The sequence below is a fragment of the Phoca vitulina genome, unplaced genomic scaffold (assembly GCF_004348235.1).
Source record: "Phoca vitulina isolate PV1807 unplaced genomic scaffold, GSC_HSeal_1.0 scaffold14, whole genome shotgun sequence".
Classification (NCBI taxonomy): Eukaryota; Metazoa; Chordata; class Mammalia; order Carnivora; family Phocidae; genus Phoca; species Phoca vitulina.
In genome coordinates this window covers 28377301-28394511 of record NW_022589717.1, presented here as the reverse complement: position 1 = coordinate 28394511, position 17211 = coordinate 28377301, and the positions used below count along the sequence as shown (strand labels likewise).

The following is a 17211-nucleotide window of genomic DNA, read 5'->3' as shown; positions in this document are numbered from 1 at the left end:
TTATTATTATTTTTAAAGGTTTTATTTATTTATTTGTCAGAGAGAAAGAGAGAGAGAGAGAGAGCACGAGCAGGGGGAGCGGCAGGCAGAGATGGAAGTGGGCTCCCCGCTGAGCAGGAGCCTGGCATGGGACTGGATCCCAGGACCCCAAGATCATGACCTGAGCCAAAGGCAGACACTTAACCCACTGAGCCACCCAGACATCCCTGGTATTATTATTAGTGACTTAAAATTGATATACATAAGTTCACTGCCTCTTGGGCTAAGGAGCCCGTGTCCAAGGGCCCAGGCACATCCATATTAGTGGGTGGGACATTAAAAAAAAAAAAGCTTTCTATTTTAGAGCAGTTTCAGGTGTACAGCAAAATGAGCAGAAATTACAGAGAGTTCCCATATACTCCCAACCCCCACACACGCACAGCCTCCTAGACTATTGGTGTCCCACACCAGAGGGGTACATTGGTTACAATCAGCTAACATACGTTGACACATCATTATCCCCAAAGTTCCCCATTGGCTTTTACGTCTGCGACTCATCCTTCCTCTACCATTCAAGTAGTGTGCAGGGGAACGCAATGCTTCAGAAAGTACATAACAGTCACTGGAGAGTGAGCTTAGTAGAAAACACACGTCTCGATCCTCTTGCTACATTAAGACTTCCAGAACCCATTTAAAGGGTTCAATCCTTCTTGATGCTAGAAAGACACCCTGACATGGAACCTCTGTTATATATAAAGTCCATGTGCTTCTGGAAAAAGGACTCAATCTGGTCACCACCCTACCCTTAATGCACCGCACCGGGTGTGAAGACTTTTCTCATTAGGGTCCATAGTCTCAGGTCTTTCAGGTCTTTTCCCGCATATCCCATTGGCCAGCCATTGTTCATTACTTTGCCCTGTCCTCATGGAATGGACATTTTCCTTTATGCTATGGAATCTAACATTTAGCACAGGACTTTCATAAGGGCCAGAGACATACAAAGCACTCTGGGAAGTTTATACTATGGTTTTCATGTTTTTAGAAAATCAATAAGGAAAGATAACAAAGGAATTGTGGAGGAGGGGGAGTTTGATGTTATTTCCTACCTTAGCATTTTCCCCCAATTCTTGTCTGCTACGGGTGAGGCATTGTGAGAGTAGTGGTGGAAGAGTAGTGTTGGTGGAATAGTGTCCAGGGGGTATGGCGGGGCAGTGGGAGGTGGGGAGAGGTCTGCCCTGGAGTTGAAGAGAATCTCATCAGTGGCGTTGTTAAGCTTTGCCAGCACTTGGTGATAACAGAAAGCAGATCTGTTGAGTTGGTTTTATTATTGTTTAAATTCTCGGTAAAGAATGCATTCCCTTATTGTCTACCCCAACCCTTCCAGTACCTTCCTGAATGCTGCTAGATAGTTGTAACCACATGAAGGATAGAATCCCTTTCATCACAGTGCTTAAGGTCTAGCCAGCCTGTCCCTTCTTCCCGAGGCCTTTATAGTTGGACAATTTCCTGCAAGTGCGGTGTTTCTGTCTCTGCAAGCTTAGGTGAATAACAACAGAAAAGGAATCGCAAATATTAGCCAAGTGTCCATCTTCTTTCCCTTTATGCCAATTGGCCGCAGTGATGAGTTTATATTGAGAAATAGCATTGGGGAAGACAAGGGGAAAAATCGATTTGGTTCCATCCAAATGGACTTAGAATTTTGAAAACACATTTATAACAAAAAATAATAAGACATTTATACAGCATTTTATACATACCAGAAGCCTAGTACTATCACCTAGGAAGTTAGCTAGTTGGGGTAAATAACAGCATACCTGTTCTGGTTTTGTAATAATTCTATTGTTTACTTTATGATTCATGTCTGAGCTCAATGACATAAAAATGGATCACTTCAATATTTCTCAGGAAAATCCAGGTTAGTTTAATAAAGAATTTTGTGAATTTCTTCCTGTTTCTGCTCTTCTCTGTCTTTTTTTCTTTTTTTTGAAAAGTATGATTGTTGATGTAGTTTTACAAAATATATTTACTGAACACCCAATATGTGCCTGGCATGGTCTACATCATGCCAGTTCAACCAGTTAAAATGAAATAATCTGTATGAGTAAACCTGGAATCAGAGAGGTTAAGTGACTTGTCCAATTTACACAACAAGTTTATGATAAAACTCAATGTATCTTTTAAAACTATATTTTCATTTACTTTTATTAATTGGTTAAGATAAGAGATATTCCACAAATTAAAAGGCAAATTAGAGATTAAAAAATAGAAGGGACACTCAGCAGCAAGGAAGGCAGCCACCATGAGGCTAATACATGACAGTATCTGGTGGATGACGTATCCATCACCTCGTGTAGTCATTGACAAGACTGAACCATTAATTGTGAGAAAACAGCAGGTTCGGTGAACTGTTTTGGCCTTTCCACTCAAGTAAATCTCTGTGGCCACTTCTGGTTATTTTCTTTATGAGTTTCTTTCCTTTTTTCCTTTCTAGTCTCTCAAAAGTCCTTTAAAACGCAACAAGTATTCAATAGGAAGTATGTTGAGTGGCAACTGGTTTCCCTCAAATCTGAGCTCTGTTTTATGAGGGATACAAAGTAACATATGAGGGGCACAAAGTAACCGCTTATAATCCTGCAGGATGATAACCTCAACATTGTTGAAATGCAGGTGTGTGTGTGCGCGTGCATGCGTGCGTGCGTGTGCATGTGGTGGTGAGGGAAGATGTATTAAATTTAATAAACCACGGCGTTGCTTGAAGAGTGGCCCAGATTATGTCTGCCGTGGGCATGATCTATGTGTGTTGGATGAATTTTAGGCCCGGCTGTGATGTTAGCCAGATGTGTGACCTCTATAATTCCCCCGCGCGGGCCAGGCCCCTTTCGGGAAGGAGAAGGGAGGTTATACTGATGAAGAGAAAGGGAGCGTGATCGAATTGTTACGTGACTTTGTGCTATACTGAGCTCGGCGTTGCCCCAAGTTACGGAGCATCCTGACACAAGAAAGGTTTGATGCGGGTTTATTGCCATCTTCGGAGCTAGGAAACATTGGCCGTGGTCACACGGAGGGAGCGCTAGAAGATAAACTGGTCAGGAGACCAAACAAGGCTGATCTGCTCCCACCTGCGACCCAGGCGCAGTTAGGAAACGAGGTGTTCAGAGTGGCCTCTGTCCTCGTTTCGCTGCTGGTGTTCCAATTAAACACTTTCTTAAAAATCGTAAGATGATGCTTTGTCATCAGTTCAATTTGTTTTTACAGTTTGTAGGCCTGTCACTATAAAGGCTTTTGGGGAAGCTGTCCCACATGCTTAAAATATCTCTGTAACACTTGGAGAAAAATTGCTGGCTAATGCCACTGTCACCGGCCAGACGCCGGAGCCCCCAGAATTAACACGGAGGCAGGCACAGAGGTTTGAGGCAGGACCCCTGAGTTTATTTGTTGCAATCGTGGGGCAGTTTGCCAAGGTATTTTTCACTGGAAACTCTAGGATTTGCCAGCGTTAAACACGCCCGGGCTTCCTTGATCAGTTCGCAGAGATGACAGCAGGGAACACGTCTAACTAAATGAAGGGATGAGCGAGCGAGAGAGAATGCCTCCAGGCTCAGCTGGGGGCCAGATCCCGGGGCGCGGACTTCCTCCCAGGGAAAACAGGCATGTGGGAGTTGCGACACTAGGCATGACCCAGTGCCCCACAGCTGCAGCAACTGGGGTCTGCTTTGGGGGCATCTTGTGTGGCAGGCCCCGTGCCCTGCTCACCGGTCCCAGCGCTGAGCTGAGCAGCGAGCGCCGCCTGTGAGCTCCCGGGCTCTTTGGTGCTCGCAGGGAACAGTTCGGGTGGGTGGACGGTGGCACATGCTAAGCCTTCCAAATGCTCGTAGGGTGTTCTCCACAGACCCCCTGTAAGTACTTTCTCCTCGGAAACGGAAAGTGTGCTTTTGGAAGATGGTTTCTGAAAGCCTTTGGATGTTTGAAGCTGTGTTGAAGCCTGTGTTGAACCGACAAACATTTGCTTGCATAGAATCTGCAAAATCAGAAGAACCTACGGTCATGGGTTTGTATGTCAGGCCGGTAGCGTGACTTATTCTTTTTTTTTTTAAAGATTTTATTTATTTATTTGACAGAGAGAGAGAGAGCACAAGGAAGGGGAGCGGCAGGGAGAGGGAGAGGGAGAAGCAGGCTTTCTGAGGAGCAGGGAGCCCGACGTGGGACTCGATCCCAGGACCCTGGGATCGTGAACTGAGCCGAAGGCAGACACTTAACCGACTGAGCCACCCAGGCGCCCCTCACTTATTCTTTACAACAACCCTATAAAGTGCATGGCATTATTATGTATGTTTTGCAGGTGAGAGGAAGACAGAAAACTTAGGCCAAGAAAGGTGCCCTTGCCCAAGGTCACCCAGCAAGGAAGTGGCTGAGCCCTGATTCAAGCTCTGGCCATCTGACCCTGTGCTCTTACCTCCCGTGTAGAAGAGCCTCTGGTAGCACATACTAGCATGTGCACGACCATAAACGCAACACGAGCCGCGAAATACCGAGGCATAAACTTAACCAAAAAAATGCATGGCGTAATGTAAAAAGAAATTGTTCAGTTTTATGGAGGGACATAAAAGATTCTTAAAAATAGACAGAGACATACTGTACTCCTGAAAGACTCCACACTGTAATGATTAAAATTTAGAGCTGTCTCATGCTTTAGATTAAAATAGACTCCAAATAAGTTTAAATGTTGAAAAACGAAAAAAAGTCCAGAAAAAATATAGATAAATATTATTATAACTTTAAGGTGGGGATGGGTCGAAAGCATGCCACACAAGTTAAAAACCATATCAGAAAAGCACAGATGTATGGGTGCCAGGGTGGCTCTGTCAGTTAAGCATCCAACTCTTGATTTTGGCTCAGGTCTTGATCTCATGGTTGTGGGATGGAGCCCCACGCGGGGCTCCACGCTCAGCGGGGAGTCTGCTAGAGAGTCTCTCTCTCCCTTTCCATCTGCCCCTCCCCCCCCACTCGCACACACTCTCACTCTCTAAAATAAATAAACAAATCTTTTTAAAAAAAGCATAGATTTGAGCTACATTAAAAACTCAAAATTTCTGTACTTCAAAAAACACAATAAATAGAATCAGAAGGAAGAGGAAAACTGGGGAAAAGTATTTGCAAAATATATATATAATGAACAAAAATTATCATTCTTAATACATGAACCAATAAAAAGATAATAGTCCCATTTTAAATATGAGTAAAAATTATCAATAAGGAATTTAGCAAAAGAAGAAGTCAAAATTACCAATAGAGGTTTAAAAAAATGTTTACTTTTCTTAGAAATCATTACAAAGTAATGGTAAATATGATACTATTTTCACCTATTGAATCAATAAAAAACGAGAATAATACTATCCAGTATTGGAAAGGATGTGGGGAAAGGAAATCTCCCTAAAGAAAGTGTGGGGAGGAAGGTAAACTGTGCAAAATGTCTAGGGAAGGGGGTAATTTGACAATGGGCTGTTCAAGCTTTAAAATGGCATACATTCTAACCTGGCAATTCCTCTTCTAGGTATGTTTAGGCAAAGGTAACAATTGGAAATGTGCGAAGATTTTTTTATACTAAATAAAAACTAAAAATCAGAAATAGTCTACATGTTTAACCATAAGGATATAGTTTAAAAAAAATGGTTTTTGGTCTGGTGACACAATGGAAGTCTCTGTAGCCACTAAAAAGATATGGTATATTTATTAGCAAGGAATGATGTCTGTATGTGAATGAAGGTGAGAAAAGCAGATTACAGCATGAAATGCATAATATGATCCCATTTTTGTACAAAGAAAAAATGTATATCATCATCAAAAGAAGGAAGTTTGGAAGAGTACATACCAAGATGTTAACTGTGGTAAGATTGTTAGTATTTTTGTTTTGCTTATTTGTATTTATTTTTTCAACAAAGACTATGGATTGGTTTTATGATACTTTAAAAAATCACTTCTATTAGGACAGCTGGATGCAGATCAGTGCTGTAGACAAAAGAGGGCTTGAGCCCATAGCTATCCAGCTTTGTGTTATATTCTGCTTAGGGTGGCTGAAATCTCAAGGTAAGGCCGCAGAAGGAAAGAGACTTATGTGCTATAGAGATGAACTCCTAGATCTTAGAAATAATATCCTGCTACCACCCAATTTCCAGGAAATGGAAACTCCTTGCCTAGTTTAAGAGTAGTTCAGGGTCACTGAAGTGAAGGGGTGGTTACATCTGCTCTTCGGCTGAAAAATGTCTTAATTTTCCTTCCATCAGCTTTCCATTTCAAATAAATTTTGCCACGGAAGTTGTCTTTTATTCACAACTGTCCGCCTCCTCTTTTCCCATCGATTGCCCGTCCTTAATCACAGCTTCTTTCCTCCGTCTTCACAACACAAACACAAACACATAACCGGACACACAATGTCTCCCCTCTCCTTCCATGGATAGATCTATTTCTCTATCAGATTGCTTCAGTCTTTTTGGAAACACATGCTGTTTCCCTGAGCAGGAGAGCTCTGAAATAGGAGTCAGAAGAATCTAGTCGGTGGCAGACTATCCACGCCTGTGAGCGAAGGAGATACGAGGTTCTGTTGGTTATTATCATTCAGGCCCTTTCTTGGAGACAAAGGTCACTTCGAGTAGGGATGTTCTGGAACTTGAGCAATGGGGCACAAAACTGAAAGAAGAAGCGGGAGGAGAGGTAGAGTGGCCTGCTTCCCAGGAGCTGGGGGTGGAGGCACAGCCTCGCTGGGGAAAAGCTGCAGAGCCAGATATGTGGCCAAGATTGGCAAGTTAGGAACAAAAGCACAAGTTAGCCAGCCAGCGCAGTCATGTCCCAATCCCATGCCCATGATCTATGTCTCCTCACACCCCGAGGTGCCTAATGATTGGATTCTAAACGACAGCGAGAAGGCGCCTCCAGATCCTTTGTGGATATGAGCAAATTGGGCTTTTGAAAACACGCCAGGACCACAAACTCCTGAGAAAAAAACAACACATGGAAATTTTTGTAAAAAAAGCAATTTGGCATCGATTCATAGAGAATGGGATTAGATTTAATTAAAGAGGGGAACCCCTAACTCCATCTGGTTCTGTCCACATCAGCACTAGGGAGGGATATTAGAGCAAGAGCTAGGGATTATTTCTTGGCTTTCATGGATTTCCTCCTCAGGGATCAAATATAAATTCCAAACCAACCTTTGTTTCAGAAATCGTAAGCTGGACACTCTGGGCTTCCTGACTGTTTATGTTTTCTTGAGTCACCTCCATAGTGGAGTGACCAGCTCTCGGTAGCTTCTTGGAAATACACGATTGTTCTGTTTTTTACAGTGACAATGAATCCTGAAGCTGAATGGTGCTAATGTTTTCCAAGAGAAGCGGCCCCGGAGGGAGCCCGCCGAGCCTGCCAACAGAGGATGAAGAGGATGCGAATTTAATTAATTTCAAATCAACATAGACACAAGAACCTTTTGCTGTTTCTTCCAACGCCCACTCTTCCTAATGATGGCATCACCTGTCCTTGGAAGAATGCACGATTGAGAAGCACTAGGAAGAGGCTTGGCTGCCGTCCAGGGTGGCCTCTGAGGAAAGGAGGAGCCACGTGGTTTTCACCTCTCATCAGGGCCACTTCCCTCCTCTGGGCCAACCTTTATGCTGCCTGTGTTCGTTCTGGCCAGCTCTCCAGGTCTTTGTTATCTTTCTGCTTCATTCCTTGGAGTTTAAATCAGGAAGCTGTTTCATATATGGCTTCCTTCAGGGCCACCTTATTACCTAATTAGCTCTGGATAATTTCCTCTGATTAGTCAAGTCCTCTGATAGGTCATCTGCATTCGGCAGGAACTTTCCTCCAGGCGAGTTACATCATGGAAAAGACAGAAAACAAAGCGAGTGTTTCACCGTACACGTCATCCCAGGGGCTCGGTAAGCTCATCTACCTGCCCAGAAGGTATACTGAGAGAGTCCACCGGCCCAAGGAGATGCTGTTTGGTGCCTTGCGGACTCTGAGTTGGCCAGACCCCTTGGGACCTTCTCGGAGGAACAGGAATCTTCGATGAGAGAGCAAAGTGATTTCCTTCTCAGCTAAAATCACCTGCTTGTTCACATTTCCCAAAGCTCATTCTTGCTCTCACCACACCTCCCTTACCCATGGTATGTGAATAGGACATGTGCACAGGAGGATCGGCTGTCAACCTTCTATGTTTCTGAGATCTTTACGGTCATTTGAAACAAACAGAATAGGAATAGGAAATACCTGTGTGTGTGGCAGATTTCACTCAGTGCACTTTCCTGTCAAGCTGGAACAAGCCTCACGTCCTTCTCAACGCAGCTCTCCAGGAGGCCACTATCAGTCCATCAGAGAGGACATTCTCTGCCGTATTTGGTGACACCCTTTACAAGAAGCAATGGTGCAGAGTGCAGAAGGGCCTGCTTATCATTCCCATTCACGTAAAATCAATCCTCATTTCATCCTGAATTTTCTACTCCCGACCTTTAAAGCAATCTAGTACATTGGGAGTCCTCAGGTCTTCTACAACGGCTGATATTTTATTCCAGGAAAGAAGTAAATAATGAAAACTTTTTATTTTCCTCTCTACATATAAACTGAGGGGAGATGAGGTTCACCAAACATTTGCTGCTGAATTTGGGGTCTTGAAAGGCTGCCTTAATGTGTAACAAAAACTGCCCTTCTCCTCCCTTTTGGATCCTTCTGGCATACTCGCCTTCTGAACCGTGCCCACAGTTTTAAAGGCGGAGTTCCAAAGCCAGGGAGATCTTTCCACACAATGAAAGAAAACTATCTGGTTGTGTTTAACCACTGCCATTCTGCTATCCTGAGACTTCATAGAGCTTTGCTAAAAGAGTGTTCATGGTATATAATTTCAACAGATTTGTCTGTCATAGTCTCCTTAGCACATCCTAATATGACATTTTTGTTTTCACTTCTGTTCTGCACATTCATATTCCACTTGTGGTCCACAATGACTCCCAGATATTTATGCCAAAATTGCCATTTTCTGAATCATCTTTTCTGCCTGTTTTGTTACTTTGTTTCTTCTCAACATTTTGACTCTCAGAAGAGTCTCACATTGCTTCTTTCTCTCTCCAGGTATCCAAGATTTTTGGTGAACACTGAGGCTTGTAAATTTTATCCAAGACTATCAAATAATGTGACTTTAGAAGTTTAGAGACCTAGAAGGGGTCTTGGAATCTTATTTTGATGAAACAATATTTTATGATACGATAAAAATATTCTCATTCGGTATTTAAAATCATGTCAAATTCCAGAAGAAGCAAGTTACAGCAGCATGTCATTCAATTTATGTCTGAAAAATGTACTAACCTCTATAACTGCACAGTATAGAAAGCATTTTTTTAAAGGTAGTTTTTTCTGGCAAGATATATGAACCAAAGCAGTGAAGGGTCAATCCTAGCACCCTATCTCTTGTATTACTGTTCAATCAATAGGTGTCATATATTTATGATAATTTTAAGACTTGCTTTTAAACTCAAAGTTAATTTTATGTTTCAGATTATTGTTTGTAAACATCTAATTTTCTCTTAATTGGGTAGCCAATCAGAACAAAATCTGACTTCGGAATATTTTAAAGATATGTAAGTGTCACTGCATTTTTTGTACATTTTAAGCAAACCAGGTTAACAATATTGTCGAGTCAAACTTCTCAGGAAACTTGTTTTAATAAATATGTAAGAATATCAACCTGTTACCCTTAACTCAGTAATGTGACTCCTCCTTCCGGGGAGCTCACTGGTATCCAAACACAGGAATACAGACAGCGTGGATCAAACTTCATATCCATGGTGGAGGGTGGGGGGAGGCAAATGCCTCTAACAATGTAAATGGATGCTTTAAAAATACTTTTGTCTATTTTTAAATTTTGGTTGTTTAAAATATCAATTCGCACCATCTCTGGAAGGAGGCCCCTATCATGAGTAAACAGAAAATATAGACTTTGGTTTCAATTTCTGTCAGAATTCATACGAGTTCTGAATGTACTTGAGTGATAAGACACAGTTACATATTAGGAAGACACTGCTGAAATTCCCATTGTGGGGAAAACATTGAAACTTTATGCTAAATTTACCCATGCTATGTTTTTACACTCAGAAGATACTCAGGCTGAATCCTGGGGTTCCACTTAATAGGTACAACAGGAAGGCCAGAGTAGCTTCACTCATAGATTACATTTCTTCAATCTTAAAGTAACCAGGAGAGTCACTATGTAATAGTGTGGACTGGAATTAGTCAAAGTGGTTATTAATTATTATAATCCAAACAATGAATTGCCTAAATTTGTTTGTTTGTCTGAGCAGCTCTTTGATATTACCTTGGAACTCTCCCATCTGATACCAAAATTTTATTTTCCTCTTAGTCCTTTTGGGGGTGGCTATTTGTAGATACGCAGTGGGTTTTTTTGGTTTCTTTTGGGTTTTGCCCTGTTACCTTTTCTAAAAAACATGTCATATTCACAGAATAGTGATCCATACAGTTATATAAAATAAAACTTTTTAAAATCGATTCTATAGATACTCTAAGCTCTTTTTGAAATATTTTAAGAAGTTAAATTTCTAAACCAAAGTACATCCAGAAACATGAAGACTTTAATTTCAGTGCTGTACAAGTTTAGAAATACAACACTGAACTGTTTAAGACAACCAAAGGTGAATGGATTCTCTTCAATTGGACTTCAGGTGTGGAGGGCTCAGGTAATCATGTTCCTCACTTCCCATCACAGTATCATCTCTGGCCTTTGGTACTTTATAAATAAGTAATTGGACCTTTTACAAAAAGCATATTCTTCACATTTTTCACTTCTTTGGTCTGCATGGCAAGAATTAAATGAATGATACATAGAAACTACAAATAGTAAGCAACATTTTTTTCAGTGTAAATATCAGTGGTGAGTCATCACCATATTACTCTGACTTAGGTGAAACCCCTGAAATTGTAAATAACATCAAGAACTTAGGGAAACTCAAAAAAAAAAAAAAAAAAAAGAACTTAGGGAAACTCTTCGTGTTTAATAAATGTCAGCTTTCAGAAAGAGCGGATAATGTGGTTTGCCAACAAGTTAAAAAATAATCTGGTAGGTCGTTAGTAATTTAGCATGTATGCATCTTGTTTTTAAAGTTAAGTGAAAATAATGTAAAAAACTACTTCATTAGATGCTCTCATTTTTCAAGCAGTATAAAGTATTTCCTCAGAAGGTCAGTAAGATCATCAGATGTTGTAGAAATTCTACCTTCCAATGTAGAAATTCTACCTTGGAAGCCTCATGTGAGAAAGGGCCCCATCACTACTGATTAAGAACTGATTTGCAGAACTACTCAAATTGTTTTTTTTTGTTTTTCTTTTTGTTCGTTTTCAGAGAGGAAGGGGAGAGGGGAGGGGCGGAGGGAGAGGGAGAGAGAGAATCCCAAGCAGGCTCCACGCCCAGCAGGGAGCCCAGCATGGGGTTTGACCTCACAACCCTGAGATCACAACGTGAGCTGAAATCAAAAGTTGGTGGCTCAACCAACTGAGCCATCCAGGCGCCCCACAACTACTAAAGTTTTAAGACTGATTAAAGGTTTTAGGGTTTTTTCTCTTGCCTTGTATGCTGAAAATCATATATATAATAATATTTTTCCTTTACAGCTTATGGCTTTAGAAATATCAGATATACATGTGTATATGTATAAATTGCTCTATTCTCAGCTGCATGATTTTTTATAAAAAAAAAATGAGTGAGTCCATACCAGTTTGTATGCTATATTGTTCAATCAGCAGTGATCGACTTAAAAGCATTTCTAAATTTAATTGAAAAATAAAGCACTGTAAGACAGGAGTAAAGAATATCTTTGACTTTAGTTTCTATGTAATTAATGTATATTAACATTTAAAATAAATGTTTATTTGAAGGTAAGGTATTTGTTTACTAAAAATGTTGTTGTAAAGGGGTGAATTAAACATCTTTTAAAGGAAAATTCTTTTAATTTAACTTCTGTGACTATGAAAAAGAAGGATTGTTACCTTTGATAATTATGCTCTTTTGATCCATATACCTTTTTAAATAAATGAAGCAATGCCAATTTTAAAAGTTCTTATAGGATTGAAACTGCTTTATACAAAATTATCTACCCTAAAAATTAATTGGATTTTCTACATATCTAAAAGATATTATAACACATTCTTGTCTTTTTTTTCTTTGCAAAATATTTTCACATTGAGAAATGAAATTTTAATTGTCTATGGAATGTAATTTTTAAAAGTATTTTTAGTAAAAATAGAAAAATCTCAGAGCTGAAGCCTTCTCTTTGTCCTGATTACTCACTTTTCTTTGTGCCTTTAATTCTAATTTCATTTTCTACACATTGACATTATAAAAGTTAGAGCAAGGCTGACAGGCAGGTTCACCACATACAGATCATATGAAGACATCTTTGAATAAGAATGCGTTCTTGCAGGTCACAAAAACTAGTCAGCACATTGACAAACAATGAGCAGAAAGATCCCCCCTCCAGGCCCCAGTTAAAGTAAAACCTGGTCACTTATGGCAGTGTTATACCCCTAGAGTCTGTGGCAGGGGTATTTCCTTCCTATTTCAACCAGAATGACTAAGGGACTGAAGTGATGGGACAGATCAGCCTCGAGACAGCTTGAACCCAAAAAGCAGGCAGTCTCACAGCATTAGGGAAATGAGACTAAGAGAGAACAATAATACTAACTGTAACTAGCATCTATTGTGTGTATCAGTTAGGAATTAAGTTCAGCTTCTAATAGTAGACACACAAAACACAATTGTTTTAAGCAAGAGCTTTTCTTCTCATGCATGAAAGAGTACAGAGGTAAGCTGGTGTGGTAACTCCACGGTCACCTGGGACCTGGGTCCTTCTGACCCTCCCCCCTCCAAGGGGCAGAGCTCCCGTCCTCCAGGTGGCCATAGGAAGCAAATGCTCCAGCATCACGTTCGCAAGGAGGAGAGAAAGGGAACCAGAGCAGGGGGGAGCCACTTGAAAGAACTTTCCTGCCAGCGCATTGAAACAACTAGGCCTACATCTCATTAGCCAGCCTATCTGCCAGGCAGCAGGGAACAGTGGTCTCCGGGGTTGGCACATTAGCCCATCCAACAATAAGGTTCTGCTTCCCAAAGCACTGAGAGAATATTGGGTATCCGAAGAGGTAGCAATCCGGGCCATAGGGGTTAAGCACTTATGATGTATCATCTCATTTTAATCCTCACCATATACTTTTAAGATCGGGTTAGAGAACTCATGAACTTGTCCCATGTCTTCCCAACTCCAGAGCACGTGCTTTAAACTACTATACTGAACCGCCTGCCCAGTAATAAACAGTAGGAGAATGTTTAAGAGGGAGTCAGTCATTGTCAAGGAGGCCCATTGGTGGGCATGATCAGACGTAACAGAAGCTGCGGGCTGGTGGGGAAGGAAGGACCGCACCCAGTGCCAGGGGGAATGGTATATCATGCTGAGAAAAAGAAGCCAGGGCTTAGAATAGGGGGGGATAAGGGAAAAAACCTAGTTTTTGGACCTAGGTACTGGTAAGGATTTGCTCACTGAGTGAAAAAATAAAATCCCACTTACTGGAGCTGAAGTCAACAGGATAGTGGTTGTCCTCTTTAAGGTTGCAATAGAGAGGTATGCCCAGGTACTCTCAAATACAGGTGGTTAGTGCGAGCTTGTGAGAATGTAGAGTTGCTTGAAAGATCACCTCTTCAACAGCCATAATCATTGTGGCTTTCAGAACAGCCAAACCTGGCAGGTACATAGCACTTGTGTGGAAGAGGAAAAGCAGCATTGTTTGAGGTTCTCCCTGAGCTCAAGAGTCCCACCTCTGGAAGCATTCATACTTCGCAAGAGAGAAAAATCTGATTGAATTGGCATTTGGTCCATGTATTGCTGCCTAACTACTTAAAACTTAGTAGCTGAAACCAAAACCAAAACCAAACCAAAACAAAACAAAAAGAAAACCAAAAAACTTAGTAGCTTAAACCAGCAACAGTCATTTGTTTTGCCCATGAGTCTGCAATTTGGGTGGGACTCATTGGGAATAGCTCATCCCTGTTCCACATGGCATCAGCTGGGCGACTGAATTGGGGCTAGGGGATCCACCTTCACATGGCTCACCCCCATGGCTGGCAAGCTGGTACCAGTTGTTTGATTGGAACCCAGCCAGGTCTGTGGGCCAGGGGCCTTGGTTCCTACTACATAGTCCTCTCCATAGCTGTCACACAGTATGGCAGCTGGGTTTCAAGAGCAAATATCCCAAGAGAACGAAGTGGAAGGACACGGCATTTTTATAAGCTAGACTCAGAAGTCACATATCATCACTTCTGCCATCCTCTGTCATTTGAAGCCGTCAGAAAGTTCAAGGGGGAGAGGACATAAACGCTACCATCAGTGTCAAGAGCAAGTGGGATAAAAGATATGTTACAGGCATTTTGGAAAACATCATCTGCCAAAATTGGTGTGGCCCCATGTTATCCAGAGGAAATACAATAGGCAAGCTCACATCAAGTGTCCTCGGGAATATTTGACCTCCCTTGAGTCCAGTGCCTGTATGGCTGTCTTTGGCTTAGACATACATCCCTGGTCGTAATTTTTGGTAGGTTTCACCACCTCCATGAGGCCTGAGACACAGCATAGAACAAGCTGTGGGGGGAGCAGACACATAGAAGCCTATGCCTATTCTCAGTACATAAGGTTATAATGGGAACAGATTCGATTGTGAGCACCTTGAGCATGGGGATTAAAAACCATTAGGCATCTCTGTGTCCTGAACAGAGCTTGGCACTAGGAAATGCTCAATTATCATGGGAAAACCAATCACCTACTAAGAGTCACTCTACTGCCCTTACTCAGTATCAGGTCAGTCTTTATCATCAGTGACAACAGGACCCAAATAGAGAATTGCTTATTGTCCATTATCATTTTCTTCCCAAGTTTCCAGTTCCATTGTTTCCCTCACTTTCCAGCTAATAGTTTCTGATGCCGTTTTTAATCTTTATTTGAAATTGTGCTATTGTGTGTGCTTTTTGTTTTTAGCTGTCTAAAATCCAATCTTCCAAGGTGGCAGAGAACGATCATAATTGAACTAGCAAGCAAATGGAGGTGGAGGAGAAAAGGTGGGGATTTGGAGGGGAAGGGTTTGGAGGGGAAGGAGCACGAGGGGGGAGCCCAGCAGATCACTGAAATCCTCTCAGCAGCTCTTTCTGCTCAGCTCTGGGTTCCCCTTCTTTGCTCTCTAGACTGTGCATGGGGAAAGGAAATGCAAGTTTTATTAATAAAAAGAGTCAATGATCTATTTTAGGTGATGATACAAGCAAGATACGAACTGTTTCTTCCCTGGATGGGAAGACAGATGAACAAAATAAGAGGTGCTGTAAAATCTTCTTGAAAGTTCTCCAGCCAGCACTAAATATAGATGAAGCCAACCAAGCCAGCTAATGGGGCAAGATGGTAAACTATGGGACCCATTTATTTCTCACCTCCATGAATCTGTACGGAAATTCCTCCATCTTGTTACATGTGGTGACTGATGACTTTTCATCTCATGTGAATTTGCTTTCTGTCTGTAACCCACCCCTGTTCCTTTCAAGATGAACCTCCATCCTTCCTCTCTGCTTATAACGCCCAACACTCTATCTTCAGGGACCGGGGATAGATATATCTGGGGAAGCAGCCAAATGAATTAATGTCAGGATCTGTGTTCTGAGTGGGGCTAGAGCATGAGCAAGGGGAACACAGTGGTCTGGGGAAGGAGGTGGGGAGTATGTGAGGAAAAACTCTTAGGGAGTTCTTTGTTTCAACAGATGAAACCAAGATAAGTTGTGAAGACCAAAGGGGCAGGATAGGAATCAAAATCTGGAACACAAATCTGAGGCAGGAGTTAGAAGCAGACTAGAAAGTGTTGGGAGTGAGGAGACCGAGGAAGGTTCTGGGTGATTTCCACAATGGAGCTGAGCTGTGCAGAGTCTGCTTTCATTGGCCACTGGAAGCACAGGGAATGGCAGTCAACCTGGCTTCATGGTGGAAGGGCAGAAAGGACACACAATAATACCTTCTCTATGGCAGAGTTGCATCTCCTCCCTGTTAAGTTGAGAAACTCAGTTCTAGAGAGACAGCATGAATATTAAACCCTGGGCTAGGATTCATGCTCCCACAGCATTGGGACATACCCTGACTCCTATCAGATTTGTGGGAGCTAACTGGATTGTCTGAGAAGGGGCAGACCACCTACATCTCTCGTCAGATCCAGAGCAGGCCACACAAGGTGTGGACAGGGCAAGGCCCAACACTTTCTTCTAAATAAATGTTACAAATTTATCCTAAATAAATACACTTCTAATTTTCTGCCCTCACGTGTAATGTTGGTGTGTTTGTTTAAACAAGACTCTTGATTCCATGAGAAAATTTCCAACTCAAAATACCTCAGACCAAAAGAGACTTCCGGGCTCAGGTAACCAAACCGGGCAGAGGCAGGAAGTTGCTGCTCTCAGAGACAAGCAGAAGTAGGTTCAGCTACAGCAAGGGGCGGCCAGAGCAGGGACTCAAACACAATAAGGATTCTTCAGTGTTTTTTTTTCTTTCCTTCACTGTCTGAAACAACTTTCTCCACAGGACTATAACTATTGCAGCTAGTAGCTCCAGGGAGCTCATCTTTCTGTCTTTCCCACCAAAGGAGAAGGCAATCTCTTTCCATTACCCAATGAAGAAAAGTCCCCCAGAAGGACTTTTATGCCTAACCCTGTGAAAATGGTATTGGGACAGACTAGGGTTGACATTTCCCTTACTACCACAGGTTGAAGTGTGTGTGTATGGTACACACATTGTTTGCTTGGTGGGGTGGGTGGTTGATTAGCTCATTAGTTGGTTGGTTGAAGAGGATTCATGAGGAAGCAGCTTCTATAGGGAATCAGAGTGCCAGGACCAGATGCAGGGCATTTGGGACCAGCCAAGCACACAGGTATCCACCACTACACGTGCTCTTCTTTCCCATTCCCCTTACTTACCCACATTCAGAGTCAGAAGTCCAGAGTGGACCAGGTTCTAAGGATGGGGGATCTACCGATGCTTTTCATTTCCTCCTTTGTACATTTTTAGTATTTTCTAAATGTTCTACAATAAATATGTATTACCTTTGTAATTTATGTTACAAAAAAGAGAGTGGGTAAGTTTCCATTAACCAAGGCAGAAATATTAAGAG

At 41.9% G+C, this 17211-nt stretch overlaps 1 protein-coding gene across 2 annotated transcripts in view; it reads left to right on the top strand.

The window, feature by feature from the left end:
• The window catches only part of TMEM154 (transmembrane protein 154), a 42041-nt gene extending 30673 nt beyond the window's left edge, over positions 1-11368 (top strand). For both annotated transcript variants that reach the window (XM_032413005.1, XM_032413004.1), the window contains one exon: positions 7317-11368. In XM_032413005.1, coding sequence (XP_032268896.1) covers positions 7317-7348 — 32 coding nt within the window. In that variant the 3' untranslated portion in view covers positions 7349-11368. The remainder of the gene's footprint in view (positions 1-7316) is intronic.
• The last annotated feature ends 5843 nt before the right edge of the window (positions 11369-17211 follow it).